General features: G+C 45.2%; 1 protein-coding gene across 1 annotated transcript in view; it reads right to left on the bottom strand.

Moving 5' to 3' along the window:
- NBAS (NBAS subunit of NRZ tethering complex) overlaps window positions 1-13865 on the bottom strand; it is a 317167-nt gene that overhangs the window by 89179 nt on the left and 214123 nt on the right. Inside the window, exons 41-42 of the mRNA XM_059405174.1 lie at window positions 9484-9713; window positions 5821-5931 (exon numbers count right to left, since the gene is read on the bottom strand). Of these exons, the coding sequence (XP_059261157.1) occupies window positions 5821-5931; window positions 9484-9713 (341 nt within the window). The remainder of the gene's footprint in view (window positions 1-5820; window positions 5932-9483; window positions 9714-13865) is intronic.

Consider the following 13865-nt stretch of genomic DNA (forward strand, 5'->3'; position numbering starts at 1 on the left):
AAACTGAAAAATGGAATTTAACTTTCCAAGTTCACCTACAGCGTTGATGGCACGACCAATGGTATCTCTGTCTATTTCTTGTCGGACAATTACTTGGTGACATCCTCTGCAGAATATTTTTATTTAAGTTTTTTTGTTTTGTATTGTTTTGTTTTAGAGAGGTAGACAGACAGACAGACAGACAAAGAGAGGGAGAGGGAGAGCTTCTTCAGCAGGCTCCAGGTCCAACTCTGAGCCTGACATGAGGCTCAATCTCACCACGGAGAGCATGACCTGAGCTGAAGCCAAGAGTCAGACGCTGAACCAACAGAGGCAACTCTCTTTGGGGGATGTTTTATATGAACTGAGTACAGTGGGGCAAGCCATGAGGACAGACTTCATCTCCGCTATAGTGACAATCCCAACCCCTCGAGTTCTGACTAGTTTATGCATTCTCATATTATAACCTGGCAAAAAATATTTAAAAACACCATGGCACAGAAAGAGTCATAGGTACCATGTATGGAGCCCTCGGGCAGTAAGTATCAGATCATCTCATGTCTCACAAAGCAGCTGCCTTATAATTAATGTCAATGTCGACTTGAGAAACAATTGTTCAAGAATCAGATGTGCAAAGTTAGGCTAACAGTAGTCACAGGATAGGTTCAGCACATATGATCTGCTTCCAGAAGTGACAATAGTAGCTAATTTTTTTTTTTTTTTTTGAGGATCTACTACATGCCAGGTGTTTTGTACAAATCTCTTAAATCCCACAGCCATCTTGCCAAATGGAATGAGAACACCCCTTCTGAAGATGCGGAAACCTAGGCCTGCATACAGGGATGCCTACCGACGACATGTTAGCAGGAATTCAAAGGCCAGTGTTTGAAGACAGACATGCAGGATTCAAAACCTGAGCACTTTCCACAAGATGGAAACAAGCCAGAATGCATTTTCTGCTTACGTTTTATGCCAGCATCAGGAGCTTTTGACTCTGTGGGGGAGAAATGGCCTTAACAATCACAACTTGGAAGGGGGGTTACAGATGTCAGGAAGGCATCGCTTCCAATTTGGTAATAGCGGTAATTAGTTCTTCCACTTTGAGGAATGGTAGGTTTCTTCTTATTCACAAGGCAAACTGCAGTCTTAGTCATGATCTCTTCCCCACCTTAGGCCAAAAGAGAGATCAAAACCAAATTTGAACAAACCCAATAAAACCCAGGATCTGAATATCTATATTCAACCCTCCTCCTCTAATATGGATTTTTCCTGGTCCTGAGTTTTTATTGTGTCTTAATTTTCAACATTATGACTTAGTTTTAACAAGCTGAGCTGCCTTAAATCCCCATTCCAGACTAAATATTCTCACACTACTCCAGGCTTACGGGAGGAGAAGGCCAGAATTCAGCATCCTTTACCTTGTGGCTCTCTGGACACATCCCCACTCTCAGCAGGAGCAACCCTGGGACACGGGTCCTGCGTATCTTCTGTTTCAATTCATAAAAAAGGCAAACACCTTACAATGCATTCATCTTCCCACAGCTGTAACTTGCCCTTGATCATCCTTGTACCTGAGACCAAAAGGTACTGTGAAAAACAGCTGTGCACAGATTCCCTGTGACCAGGGGCCCCAGCCACGGGCCTCAAGGAGACAGTACTAAACCAACCGACAGAGCAGATGGTATCGTGATCTCCAACACCCAAGCAAAATCCCTTGGGTAATTACCCGGGTGACCAGGAGGTGGCTGGCTAGCAGAATGAACTGAACGTGTAGGGTGCATGGCCTTCAGATCTGTTGTTTAAGTAACAAGGGGAAATGGGGGTGCCTTGGTGGCTCGGTTGGTTGTGCGACGGCCTTTGGCTCAGGTCATGATCCCGGAATCCCAGGATCGAGTCCTTGCTCAGCAGGGAATCTGCTTCTCCCTCTGACCCTTCCCCTTCTCATGCTCCCTCTCTCTCTCAAATAAATACAATATTTAAAAAGAGAGAGAGAACGAGAGAGAGAGAGAGAAGGGGGGGGATGGAGGGTGTTACCCAGGATGATCGAGGAGGTCGTTCTCGCCCCTCTCTACTTCTCCTGTGCTCACAGGCACCATATGCTCCAGCCTCAATGGTCTTCTGTAGCTACTGAAAATACCAAGACCTTCCTGGCCCCAGAACCCTCTGCCTAGACTGCTATCTGCTCCTTGTGCATTTCCTTTCTGGTACTTACCATGATTAGCAATTTATGTTTGGGCTATTTTTAAGTGTGTGTGTGTGTGTGTGTGTGTGTGTGTGTGTGTGTATTGGGGTGGTGGGGGATGGGGTTTGGGGGAGTCTCCCCTATTAGAACAAAGGCTCTAGGAGGGTAATGATGTGTCTTACTCAGCACTTAAACCTAAACTTAGACTAGGAAGACACTATAAACATAGTAATATTTAAGGCATGAACCAGTGTGGTCCTACTCGATCGCCCAGAAGCAGCCTCTCATATTCCAAAAATGATCTTTTGTCCAAAACTGAAAGACACTCACGGAGTCAGCAGCACAGACGAGAACAGTACCGGAGTAATGCCACAATAGTACGGAGCCGCCCAACTGCAAACCCGCCACAGACTGTCTCTCACCTCTGTACCCTTATAAGGTAAGCACGAGGGTCAGACAACTGAGAAAACAATGACTCAAAAGGACGAGGAGACTTGCTCATGGCTGCACAGCTGTGACCACGGGCAGCAGACCTGGACCCCAAAGTGTGGCCTGGCCCCAGAAGCCACCACACACTGGACGTTAGCAATGTCACACCCACCGGCAGGTGCCGAACAGCCCAGAAGGGAGGCTGGTGGCTCCGGCTGCGGTGAGGGGCGCAGCAGCCCTGAACGAGGCCTGGAGAAGAGGAGGCTGGGCGGGCCTGCGGGGCCGGCCGGAGCGGACGCCAGGCACATGGGTCCACTCGAAGCCATCACGGGCGGTCAGCACCCCTGAGAAGGAAAACACCAGAGGAATAATAAGAGGGCAGGGAGACCAGACTTCAAGTGTGGGTGTTCACAACCATTATCTCCTTCATCGGGGAGTGAAATCGCAGCAATAACCGCCACTCGTGAAGCACCGACTGTGAAAGGAACGCAGGTTTGCTACTTTACCGTGAAGTCGTTTAATGTTTATGACACCTTAGAGTTCAGGAAAATGAGTTTTGGAGAATCGAATGATCTCGTGCAGGGACATGCAGCTAGAGTGAGAGGGTGGTCTCTGAGCTAGCTGCCCTGATTCGGAGGGTCACCCTCTGTCGCATCGGGGGCCTCACTCAGCCCCATCGGGGCGCCTTCCCGGACGCGAGCTGAGCCGGGAACACCCCCAAGTTCAAGCAGCAGGAAAGAGCACGGAAAACACAGGGAAATCCACTTGGCAGGGAGAACAGCTTTTTAAAGGGATAGGACAACAGAAGGGACAGAACACAGAATCTTAAGGAAAAGACCGCTATCTTTCTTCTGACTCTGATCCATTACCTTCCCACAGGCACTGACTCAATGAGCGAACGGCGGGCCATTCCTCCTGTATTAACCAGTCTCGTTCCAAACCCCCATGTTACCGAGTCTGATTAAATGGTCAGGCAAACCACATCTTTTAAGTGAATAACGTGAGCACTAAACACCACTTCTGAATCAATATTAGGTGTTTTGTCACTCACAAGTAGTGACGCCAGGAGGTAATGATTTCCTGCTTTTGTGATCGCGGTGCCAGCATAATCACACTGCGATCCGGTGTAATGATGTGCTGTGAACAGTCTTGCACATTCCCAGATTGCCTGATAATTCATAATATATTCAGAGACCAACGGAGCATCCTGCTTGTACAGATACGACAGTCTTTTATGTAACATTCAATGAAAGGAAAAAATATTTAATAAAATGTCAAGGTATTTTTTAAATACCAATATGCCAAAGAAACATTTATTTGACCATATTATTGCGGTTCAAAAATGGTGAAGTCATGCACTATTTCTCATAGGTAACACTATCACCCGTGTAGCAATTTCATAAATACTTAGAGCGTAGATGCTAACATTTTAAAGATTTAATAAAAATTAAAAATGCTGAATTATAAGCAATTCTTGGCTGTTCAGCGGGATTTGGCCGCACTCAGTACTCCCTCCCTCTCCTTAAATTCTCCCTTCCCACAGCTTCCCTAGCACAAAGAGGCCCCATCTTTCATCCTCTCTCTCGCCTGTGCTCTCCTGTCCCTTTTGCTGGGAGCCCTTCATGCTCCATTAATTGGGGAAGGTCCTCAAGGTGTGTCTCACGTCTCTCTCCTTTCTCATTCCATATTCTTTCCCAAAGCGCACCCACAACAGAGCCCATTTATCATCTACGTGCATGTAACTCCCAAATTAGTATTTCCAGCTCCTCCTTCTCTTTTGAATTCCAGAGCAGTAAGATCCACTATCTGCAGGATCTTTCCTCTTATGCATTTCAAGGTGTGTAATTCCTTATCTTTTCTTTACACTCCCCTCAAAATGTCTTGTTGGTAACTATGGCTACCTAGCTCACCAAAGGATGTCACCACCCAACAGGCAGACCCAGTAAGATCCTAGAGCAGATCTTGACCCTTCCCCTCTCAGTGAATTCATACCTCCTTGGTCCTCATCAATCAATGCATTTAGTACTAACCATTTCACCTTCTAGATATCTCTGAAAGCTATTCTCCTCTCTCCTTCTAGACTTTCAAACCCTACTCTGAGTTATGTCACAGTCTATTACTCCAATGGCTCCCTAACTGGTTTTTATATGCCTGTACTGGTCTTCCTAAAAATTTTTCTCAACATGGGAGCCCAAGTGATCTTATCAAAATGTAGACCTGATCCTAATACCTCTCTCTCTTTTACAAAATCCTTCAATAGTTTCCTATGACTCAAGTGATAGGCCTGCCATCTTGCCCATGGCCTGGCTTCCGGGCTTCTCCACAGGGCCCTCTTACACTGTGCTCCCGACTCTCTGGACCTCAGCCACGCTGTCCACCTGTCAGGCCCTCACATGCATCATGCTACTTCCCGTCAAAAGGCCTTAGCACGTAACTGTTTTATCTCCCTAGAAAATGGTTTCCTAGGCGCCTGGCTGGCTCATTTGGTTGAATGACTGCCGTCGGCTCGGGTCATGATCCCGGACTTCTAGGATCGAGTCCCGCATCGGGCTCCCAGCTCCTTGGGGAGTCTGCTTCTCCCTCTGACCTTCTCCTCGCTCATGCTCTCTCTCACTCATTCTCTCTCAAATAAATAAATGAAATCTTAAAAAAAAAAAAAAATGGTTTCCTTCTCATTGTAGAGTACACAATTGTGATGCAATATTTAGATCTCAGCTCCAGCATTATTTCTTCAGGAAAGTCTTCCCTAACTTCACCAAATCCCCTGTTTGGGTTCTCTTCTGTAGTACTTGTCACAGTTGTAATTTCACGTTTGTCTATCATTATTCAATGACAGTCTGTCTCCTGCACTAAACTACAGCTTCCAAGACAGCTGGGATGCCTGTTTTGCTCACTCTTAAAACCCAAGTGTCTAATACTGTTCCTCATAGGCAGCAGATTCTCAGTTAAAAAAAAAGAAAAAACAAAACAAAACAAAATAGAAAACCTACCTCTGCATAAATGCATGAATATTAATGTAACTCAGGACTATATTACTGAAAGACAAAAAGTGATAGACTATTGTTGGAATACCGAAATGTGCATAGGAAATGTATAAAGACAGAATGTCCAGATATTGGGCTACTATAGCTCAAAAGGAAACATGACATTGTACTTTACGACTTCAAGATCCTTCTAAAATGGAATCTGAGAAAACGGGAATTAAACACCCATAGGAATCATGTGCTTACCCACTGTCAGTGAACAGGAACTCCAAATGGGTCATAAGAACTTCCCAACGGGAGACACTGTAACGCTGCGCCAGAGAAAGAGCGATGCTGTAGACGTTTTCCTCAAGTGTTCTTCAAGAATGTCCATCAGCCACGGGGAAGGGAGAGAAGAGAAACATATTACCTTAATCAGCCAAGAAAACGTTCATTAGGACTCTCTCCGGCTGCGAGGGGTACAGTCGGCACAGTCCTTAATAAGACGTTTCACAGTAATTCAGGAAAAGTACTTCCAAGGAATTCTAATGCTCCGTTTTCACCGTGGTACACTGCCATTGACGAAGGAACGGTCTAGACCAGTGGTTCTCAGCCGAGGATTCTGCGCCCCTGGGGACATCTGACAGTGTCTGATTATCACGGCAGGAGCGGAGGTGGTGAGGGCTACCAGCTTCTAGTGGGTGGGGGACAGGAGCGCGGCCGATGGCCAAGCCTCCTACAGTGCCCAGAACGGCTCCCCCAAAGCCGTTATCCAGTCCAAAGTGTACCAAGCGCGAAAATTTTCTGGTCTAGACACCAGGGCCTGTAGTCAAAAAACAGTGCAAAGGAAACACCAGCAGCAGCTACATTCTGAGAAAGCAGAGGTGGGCACTCCACAAACATTTACATTTCCCAGTGCCGGGCACTGTGCTAGCCACTTAGGACAGAAAGTCGATACACGTGTTTCTTGAGGAACTCACAGCGTAGCCCTAGCGGACGATGTGAGAGGTGAACCAACAATTAAATAAAACAGAGGGGATGCCACCAGCGAGGACTTCGAATCCGGACAGCAGCGATGAGCCAGTGACTGCCAACCCGCGCTCAAGTCTGGAGGACACGCAAGCGGACCAGCAGCGAGGCAGTTCCCAGAGAGGAGGCGGAGGGGAGGTCGGCCAAGGGGACTGCGCCTTATCCTCTAGCAGTGGGGAGCCCATGGAAGGTTTAAACCAGAGGATGTGATACACCTCCAGGTGTATCAGGAATTCTGGGGGCGCCTGGGTGGCTTGGTTCGTTAAGCGAATGCCGTCGGCTCGGGTCATGATCCTGGAGCCCCAGGATCGAATCCCACATCAGGCTCCCTGCTCGGCAGGGAGTCTGCTTCTCCCTCTGACTTCTCCCCTCTTACTCTCTCTCTCTCTCGAACACATATAAATAAATAAAATCTTTAAAAAAAAAAAAAAAAAGAATAATAATTCTGGGCCAGGGTGCCCACATTAAAGCCATTCTGGAAAGACTATTATGGGGCCCCTCTACCCCCAAGCAGACAAATTATTAGTTGGAGGATTGGTGGACAAAACCACAGGCAGAGAAATGAAATCTCTATTCTTTTTAAATGATACTGCTAAGATTGCATATACCCTAGCAAAGAAAACCAGGACATTTACTTATATGTTTGATTAGCCAGGAGTCGGGAAACATTTTCTGTAAGCAGCAAGTTAATAAATCTTTCAGGCTTTCTGCCATACATACGGTCTCTGTAGCAAATTCTTATTATTTTTTTATTCTTGTTTTCCCACAACCTTTAAAAATGTAAAAGCCATTCTTTGCTCATGGACTACAAAAAGGAGGCCCAGGGATGGAATAAGTCCGTCATGGCAAGAATTACCAGAACATTGTCAATTTAAAAATTTCTTAAAAGTATTTATTGAGTACACCTCTCCCCACGATAGAATGAGAAATCCTTGAGGATAGCAACCATTAGCCATTCATCCTTTCTGTTAGGGGAGTCCGAGTCATTGCCTGATGACATGAACGTGTTCATCAGGTACACACAGTGTTACCACCTGATAAGGGGGAAAGCAACCAAGCTATGTTGTGCCCTCTTCAAGATTACCCTGACTAAACACTGCCAAGCGATCATGTAAGAGACACAAGCAATGAAGGACATATACACCGCACCTCCAGAATACCGATGCCATGGAAATGGATCACAGTTAGTAAGAAAATGAAGAATGGTCGCCTTGCATACAACTAAAGATAGAGAAGGTAGAACTGCGGAACACGAGGAAGCAGGTGCTTCACAGGTTCTTGTATGTGAGAAGCCAAACTCCCATCTCTGAATCAAAATTGCTAGCTCGGAAATGCCAGGGATGCTCAGACATTTTAAACAAGCCATTCAAATGCTGTTGTGTATTTTTCTAAGGAACAAACTCTGTAGAAGATTCTATTACATGTTTGTCAAAAGCAGGTCTTTGTCCTTTAGGACATACTTCATAGCATACACTAGCCGGATATTTAAAAAAGAAAATCAAGAACAATAACCCTAGCAAAATGTAATAGACGATGCTAAGACGTGTCTTACCTTGTAATATTTATTCTACATAATAATCCTCTTCTAAGAAACCAAGAGTATGGCACCAAGGACTCCCAAATGCCTGAAGGAAAAGCCCACTGGACTTGGCAATGGGAAGCTGAGGCTCACCACTCTGGCCGTGTAACCCTGAAAAACTCTGTAAAGTTGATTCTCAGATTCCTCTTCCAAAAGTGAGGAGGTTGGATTAAATGACCTCCTTGGTCACTTTCCAAGTAGATATTAAATGACTCTAATGAAATATTAATCTCCAGGAGAACAGAGGGGCAAAAAAAAAGTGATTCTGTACTTCTCTTAATTAACTAAATCCTGGGACAGATTGTTCTATCTTTTCTTTGATCGCTCTAGTCCCTGCCTACTCTAAAGAGAATTTGGGGTATCTTCTGGTAGGAAAGAAGCTCGGGCTAATACAAACTCATTACAGAGTGCCAAGTCTACTTTGCCACTTTCTTAAAGATTTAAATGATAATAATGAAAAACAGCAAGTTTCACTTCCATAAGCAGGGCCATCTTTGTTATTTTAAAGTACTGTACCAAGAGGGAAGAAAAACCATTAAATATAGGCACAATTTAACCTTAGTTTCAAAGGCTGGAAGGCTCGACTGAACCGCATGCAGGTGTCTTCCTGGGAACACAATCGGGCAGTATGGGGAGGCCAGGAGGCACCACGAAGATGGGGATGGCTTTATTACGTGAGAAGCCAAGGTCAACGTCCCAGTGAAGATCCTACCACCCATGTAAACTTGGGCCAAGTACTCAACACTCTGAAGCCTCACGTTCTTCAGCTATAAAATGGGGACGACATTTTATGTCATAGGGTTACCTTGGGGATTGAATAACATTTACGATATAGTTTACAGAGCACCTAACACAACTCCTTGCACATGGCAAGCACTCCACAAACTGTGGTATTAAAGACCAAACAACTCTACTTAGTAACAACCATTGTGGGTGAACACATTTTCCCACTTTTTTCTTTTTTTATTTGTGTTTTCTCCCCCCCCCCCCCACCACCACCCGCTTTCTCTACCTTCTGACAGGTAAGTAATTCTCATTTGATCTAAACTAAAAAATGGAGACCAGTATTAAAACCAAGGGGCATTCCATACCCACAAAGAAAAATGAGAGACAGAGAGGGAGGTCGGGAAAGGGGAAAGGGAGGGGGAGAGAATCTCAAGCGGACTCCCTGCTGAGTGTGGAGCCTAAAGCGGGGCTCGATCTTGTGACCCTGAGATCATGACCTGAGCCGAAATCGAGTCAGATGCTTAACCGACTAAGCCACCCAGGCGCCCCTTTCACATTTTAAATCCATCCCTTCATGAGACAAAGGTGTTGCTTACTCTGCTAAACCAAGGATAGTTTCCCTTTTGTACTGGTCGTCTGCAGTAAACCGCTGCACATCCACCCCCTTCCGAAGGCCCTGAAGGACCTGAGCCTGAGTGAAATCCAGGAGACGTTCGTTGTAGTAGTGCAACTGCTTGGTCAGCGACACCAGGTCCTCCGGCCAGGCTTCATGTCCATATTGGGTCACATGCCTGGTGACCATCTTGATTAGCTCTTTGGGATCAGCCTGTAACAAAAAGAGTGACAACAAAAACAGAGCAAAGTAAGAGACCATGTCTACTGGGCTGTATTCAGCTCGTCCCCTGTTGTTTCATCAAGGCTCACAACCACCCTGAGCAATCAGTGGCAGATGTGGTACACTTTCAGACCACGAAGTCAAGACACAGAATTGAGTCTGGAAGGAGGTTTCTGGGCTCCTGCTCTAGTGTTCCTTAAAAATCTCCAACTAGTTAAAAAATAATGTTCACTTGCTTTTTTCAACTACCATCATCCTACATTAGACTGATCATTTATAATTCACCCTGGAAGTAATTTTTGTCATCATGCCCCTGGATAGAGTTTCTTTGGACCATCTAAGTATTCTCGATAACAAAATAACAGTTCCAATACCACCACTATAAATGCCTAGAGAACTAAGTAGAAGAATGTTTTCTGCAGGGGTAAGTAAGGAAAAAACCCACCCCTACTCCTAAAATCATAAAATCTTCTAGTTATATAAGGGAGCACCCAACCAATTTTTACTCAGCTCAGTTTGGGGCTCACTGGGATACTGTTCTATAATTCTTAATAGCTTCTCTAACAACAATAAAATTATTCAAATAGAACAAAATCCAGAATCTAACAGTTGACAGGAAAGAAAAATAAGTGATCAATTGGCCACATTTATTTACATTAAAGTTGGTCTGGGCATCAATGAAGGAACAGCAGCTCAACCATGAAAAATTTGGGGATATTTAACAGGGAGCCTGATACTTGAACAACAGTATCTCCATCACTCCCAACTCCTGGGAAGACATGGTTTATATTTTAATATAAGCGAATAAGGAAAAAACTCCAGGATCTACCTTTGGTTCTCAGAAACACATCTAATTATAGTAAGCTGTCAGCATTTCTAATGTGTGAGCCATTATTCTGAGCTATACAAGGAGATTTGTCAATGTCGAGTCTATATTACCAAACCCAGCCTGACATTTCTCTCTTGATCCTATTAGGGAACAGTCTGGGAGAGCCGATAAAAACCAATTAAAGAAATCTTCTTGGGTTCCAGGAGGTGGAATTGAGGAAAAAGTCCATGTTTTTTCCCTATTGCAATGCATACACTCAGTTCTATTGCAAAAACCACAGGCTAAGGATATCTCAAGTCAAAAGACTTGGGATTGAAAACCACCTCTCCAAAGTAAGGTACGAGACCATCCTTCATTTGTTCCAATATTTCTTGTGCACCTATTTTGTGCCAAGTGATGCATTAAGAAGATGTGACTCTTTCCTCCAGGAATGCAGTCTACCAGGAGACACAATCAAGCAGTTGTAAAATGGTGTGACACAAATGAGCACGGGATGCCATGGGAATACAGACAAGCTGGTTTTGGCAAGCTGGGTGTGGGTCTCTGGGGCACCTTCTTGGAAGAGTTAATGCCCAGATTAACTACTCAGGTATCAGCAGTTAAAAACGCCAGCAAAAACCAATGAGACCAATTCCAGGAAAGGGTACAACAGGTGCTAAGGCCTACATAGCTAAGACCTGAAAGAAAGAAGGCATGAAAGAAGCAAATCTACCCGCCATTAGAAGAGATGTGGAAATCCGCCGCATACAGATGGTACTTCTCACCACAGCTTCAGGCCTCAGCATCCAGGGCCATCTCTACAGCTGACATTCACCCCCATCGCCTTTCTGCTTACTGACTGAACCCTTGGACAGCACCGAAGTCACACACCAAGGGCTCAGCCAGACCAGAAGTGATGTGGTATAGGGCCACCGCTCCAGGGCCGGTCAGCCGGTCTACACCTGCTCTGCCCCCCAGGTGGGTACCACTGTTGCCTGTTTGCTCACACCTCATCTGGTTAGCACGGGTCTGCCTAGAGGTAGAGAGAGCGAGAGCACAAATGCAATGAGCAGGGCTTCAGGCTGGCAGGAGAGCTCTTCTACAGCCGTGCTTTCACAGAGCACCCTGCGGCCCGGTTCTGCACTCCAGCTGCTAACCCGCATTCACCACAAGAAGGACAGCTTTCTCCCATAGTCACTCCGACCCTGTGCTTTCAGACCGAAGCCCTCAGTCTGCAGTTGCCTCAAGCACTGGGAAGGAGAGGCCAGACCCAGGCAGCCTATCTCTGGGAGGGACTCCGAGCCCCTCTCTGCCAGGCTGTTGCTTTCCACTCCCGTTCATGAAGCTCACCGCCTCCATGTCTCAAGGCTTTCCCACAGGTTTCCTTGATATTCAGGTTTTACCTTTTGTTTTCTGGCATCTTAGGGATTTGGTACCTGTTTGAGGAGAGCGACCTACACACTCTTCACTTGACCTCAATTGTGTAACGCCTTCTCACTTCTATTCTCTTTGTATTCTGATACAATTTATGGAAAAATCCCAAGACCTGGTAGAGGGCAGAGCTCCAAAATGGTAGCACAAACCAACACTGAGCATAATCACTAACATTTGTGTGGGCTTTTCTTTATCCCACAGAAAGTTTCCAGTCTCCATATACAACCTTCGTCTTCATGTCTTTGCCAATGAAGAAAATGACACGGCCTAGTGAAATCAGCATGGACCCACAGAAGGCCCTAGCTAGATGATCTCGTGCTGTCTTAACAACTACATACTCAGTTGTGTCATCTACAAAATGGCAGTAAAACACAGCCTGCACGGTTGTGTGAAACCCAAGAGACAATATATATAAAACACACAAACCCAGGCCTGGCATGAAGCAGGTATTCTGAAAATGAATGGGACTGTGGGATTTACTCAAACCCGCTCACTTTAATTGTACCTCCACTACACAATTTGTTTTACATTGCTTTTTCTCAGAAATATTAAATTCCAGCTTATTGAATTATGGCAAAGACCATGTATACTTCCTGAGCTTGTCCTTTCCAGAGCGCAGTAGATTCTCTCGCACAAATCAAGTATGAGGTAAGAGGGGAGCGTGGGGACAGCAGTAGTGGCTTTCAGGTCAGTGGTACTGCACGCTCCAGGTCCCTCACTCAGTAGGGATGCAGTCTGGGGCCATTATTTCCTACCTGTTTCCTCACCCATAGGAGTCCATAAGCACAGCCTCCTCATGCTTTGTTATGGGGCACAAGTAAAACAAAGTATTTTAAAGTACTCTTGTCTCCCTCATTCTAAGAAAGCAAATTGGACCTAGAGCTTACACTCAAGGAATTAAAAAGCAGAGACAGACAAACACATACACAGAACCCACAGAAGGCTTCTGATTAGAAGCACCATTACAGGGTCTCAGACCCAGAGTGATGGGAACTCCACAGAGGGAGCCAAGGGAGGGATCCTGTCTCATGGCTCTCCAGGGGCTCAGTTTCTTTGGATGTAAAACAAAGGAACATCACCAGATGATCCCCCTTTTAAGGCTAAAATGCTATAAATGTATAGGAATTCAATCATGAAAATAAAATAAATCCTTGGAAATTCCTCCAGGTGTGGAATTTTTCTCATGTATCCCACCACTAAATCTTCAGAACAGATCTTCACTCCAAGTACAACCACAGACTAATGATTAAAACAAATATATTCCGACACAGCTTAAACAACTTCAATGTCTTTTCCTTAACTAAGTTGAAATTACGCAGCCCCTCTGCACTTTTTATTTCAGATTCTTTATACATCAAACACATTCACTATACTAAGAACTATTTAAGAATAAATACCTAATACTTGAGTCTTCAGTGTGGAGACAGGCGTAGTACCAAACATACATGTAGTGAATCTCATCTAATACTAACAGTTCTGTGGGACCAGATTCTACTAGTATCATACGTTTTAGAGACGCAAAAGGAGACACTTGACTGAGGCCACTGGGTTAAGTAGCAGGGTGGCCTGTGACTCCCAAGCACAATGCCTCCCCCCAAAACCACCATTTTCTACTTGGTCAACAAGGAAGGCATAGCTCTTGAGATTATAAATATCCTTTAAAATTTTTTTTCTTTTATTTGAGAAAGAAAGTGTGTGTGAGAGAGAAAGAGAGAGCACAAGCAGAGGAAGAGACAGATGAAGAGGGAGAAGCAGACTCCCCGCCGACTCAGGAGCCCATGTAAGTCTTGATCCCAGGACCCTGAGATCATGACCTGAGCCAAAGGCAGACACTTTAGCAACTGAGCCACCCAGGCGCCCCCTGAAATTACAAGGATCTTGGCAAGCCCAGTATATGCAGA

The sequence above is a fragment of the Mustela nigripes genome, chromosome 7 (genome assembly GCF_022355385.1).
Source record: "Mustela nigripes isolate SB6536 chromosome 7, MUSNIG.SB6536, whole genome shotgun sequence".
Taxonomy (NCBI): domain Eukaryota; kingdom Metazoa; phylum Chordata; class Mammalia; order Carnivora; family Mustelidae; genus Mustela; species Mustela nigripes.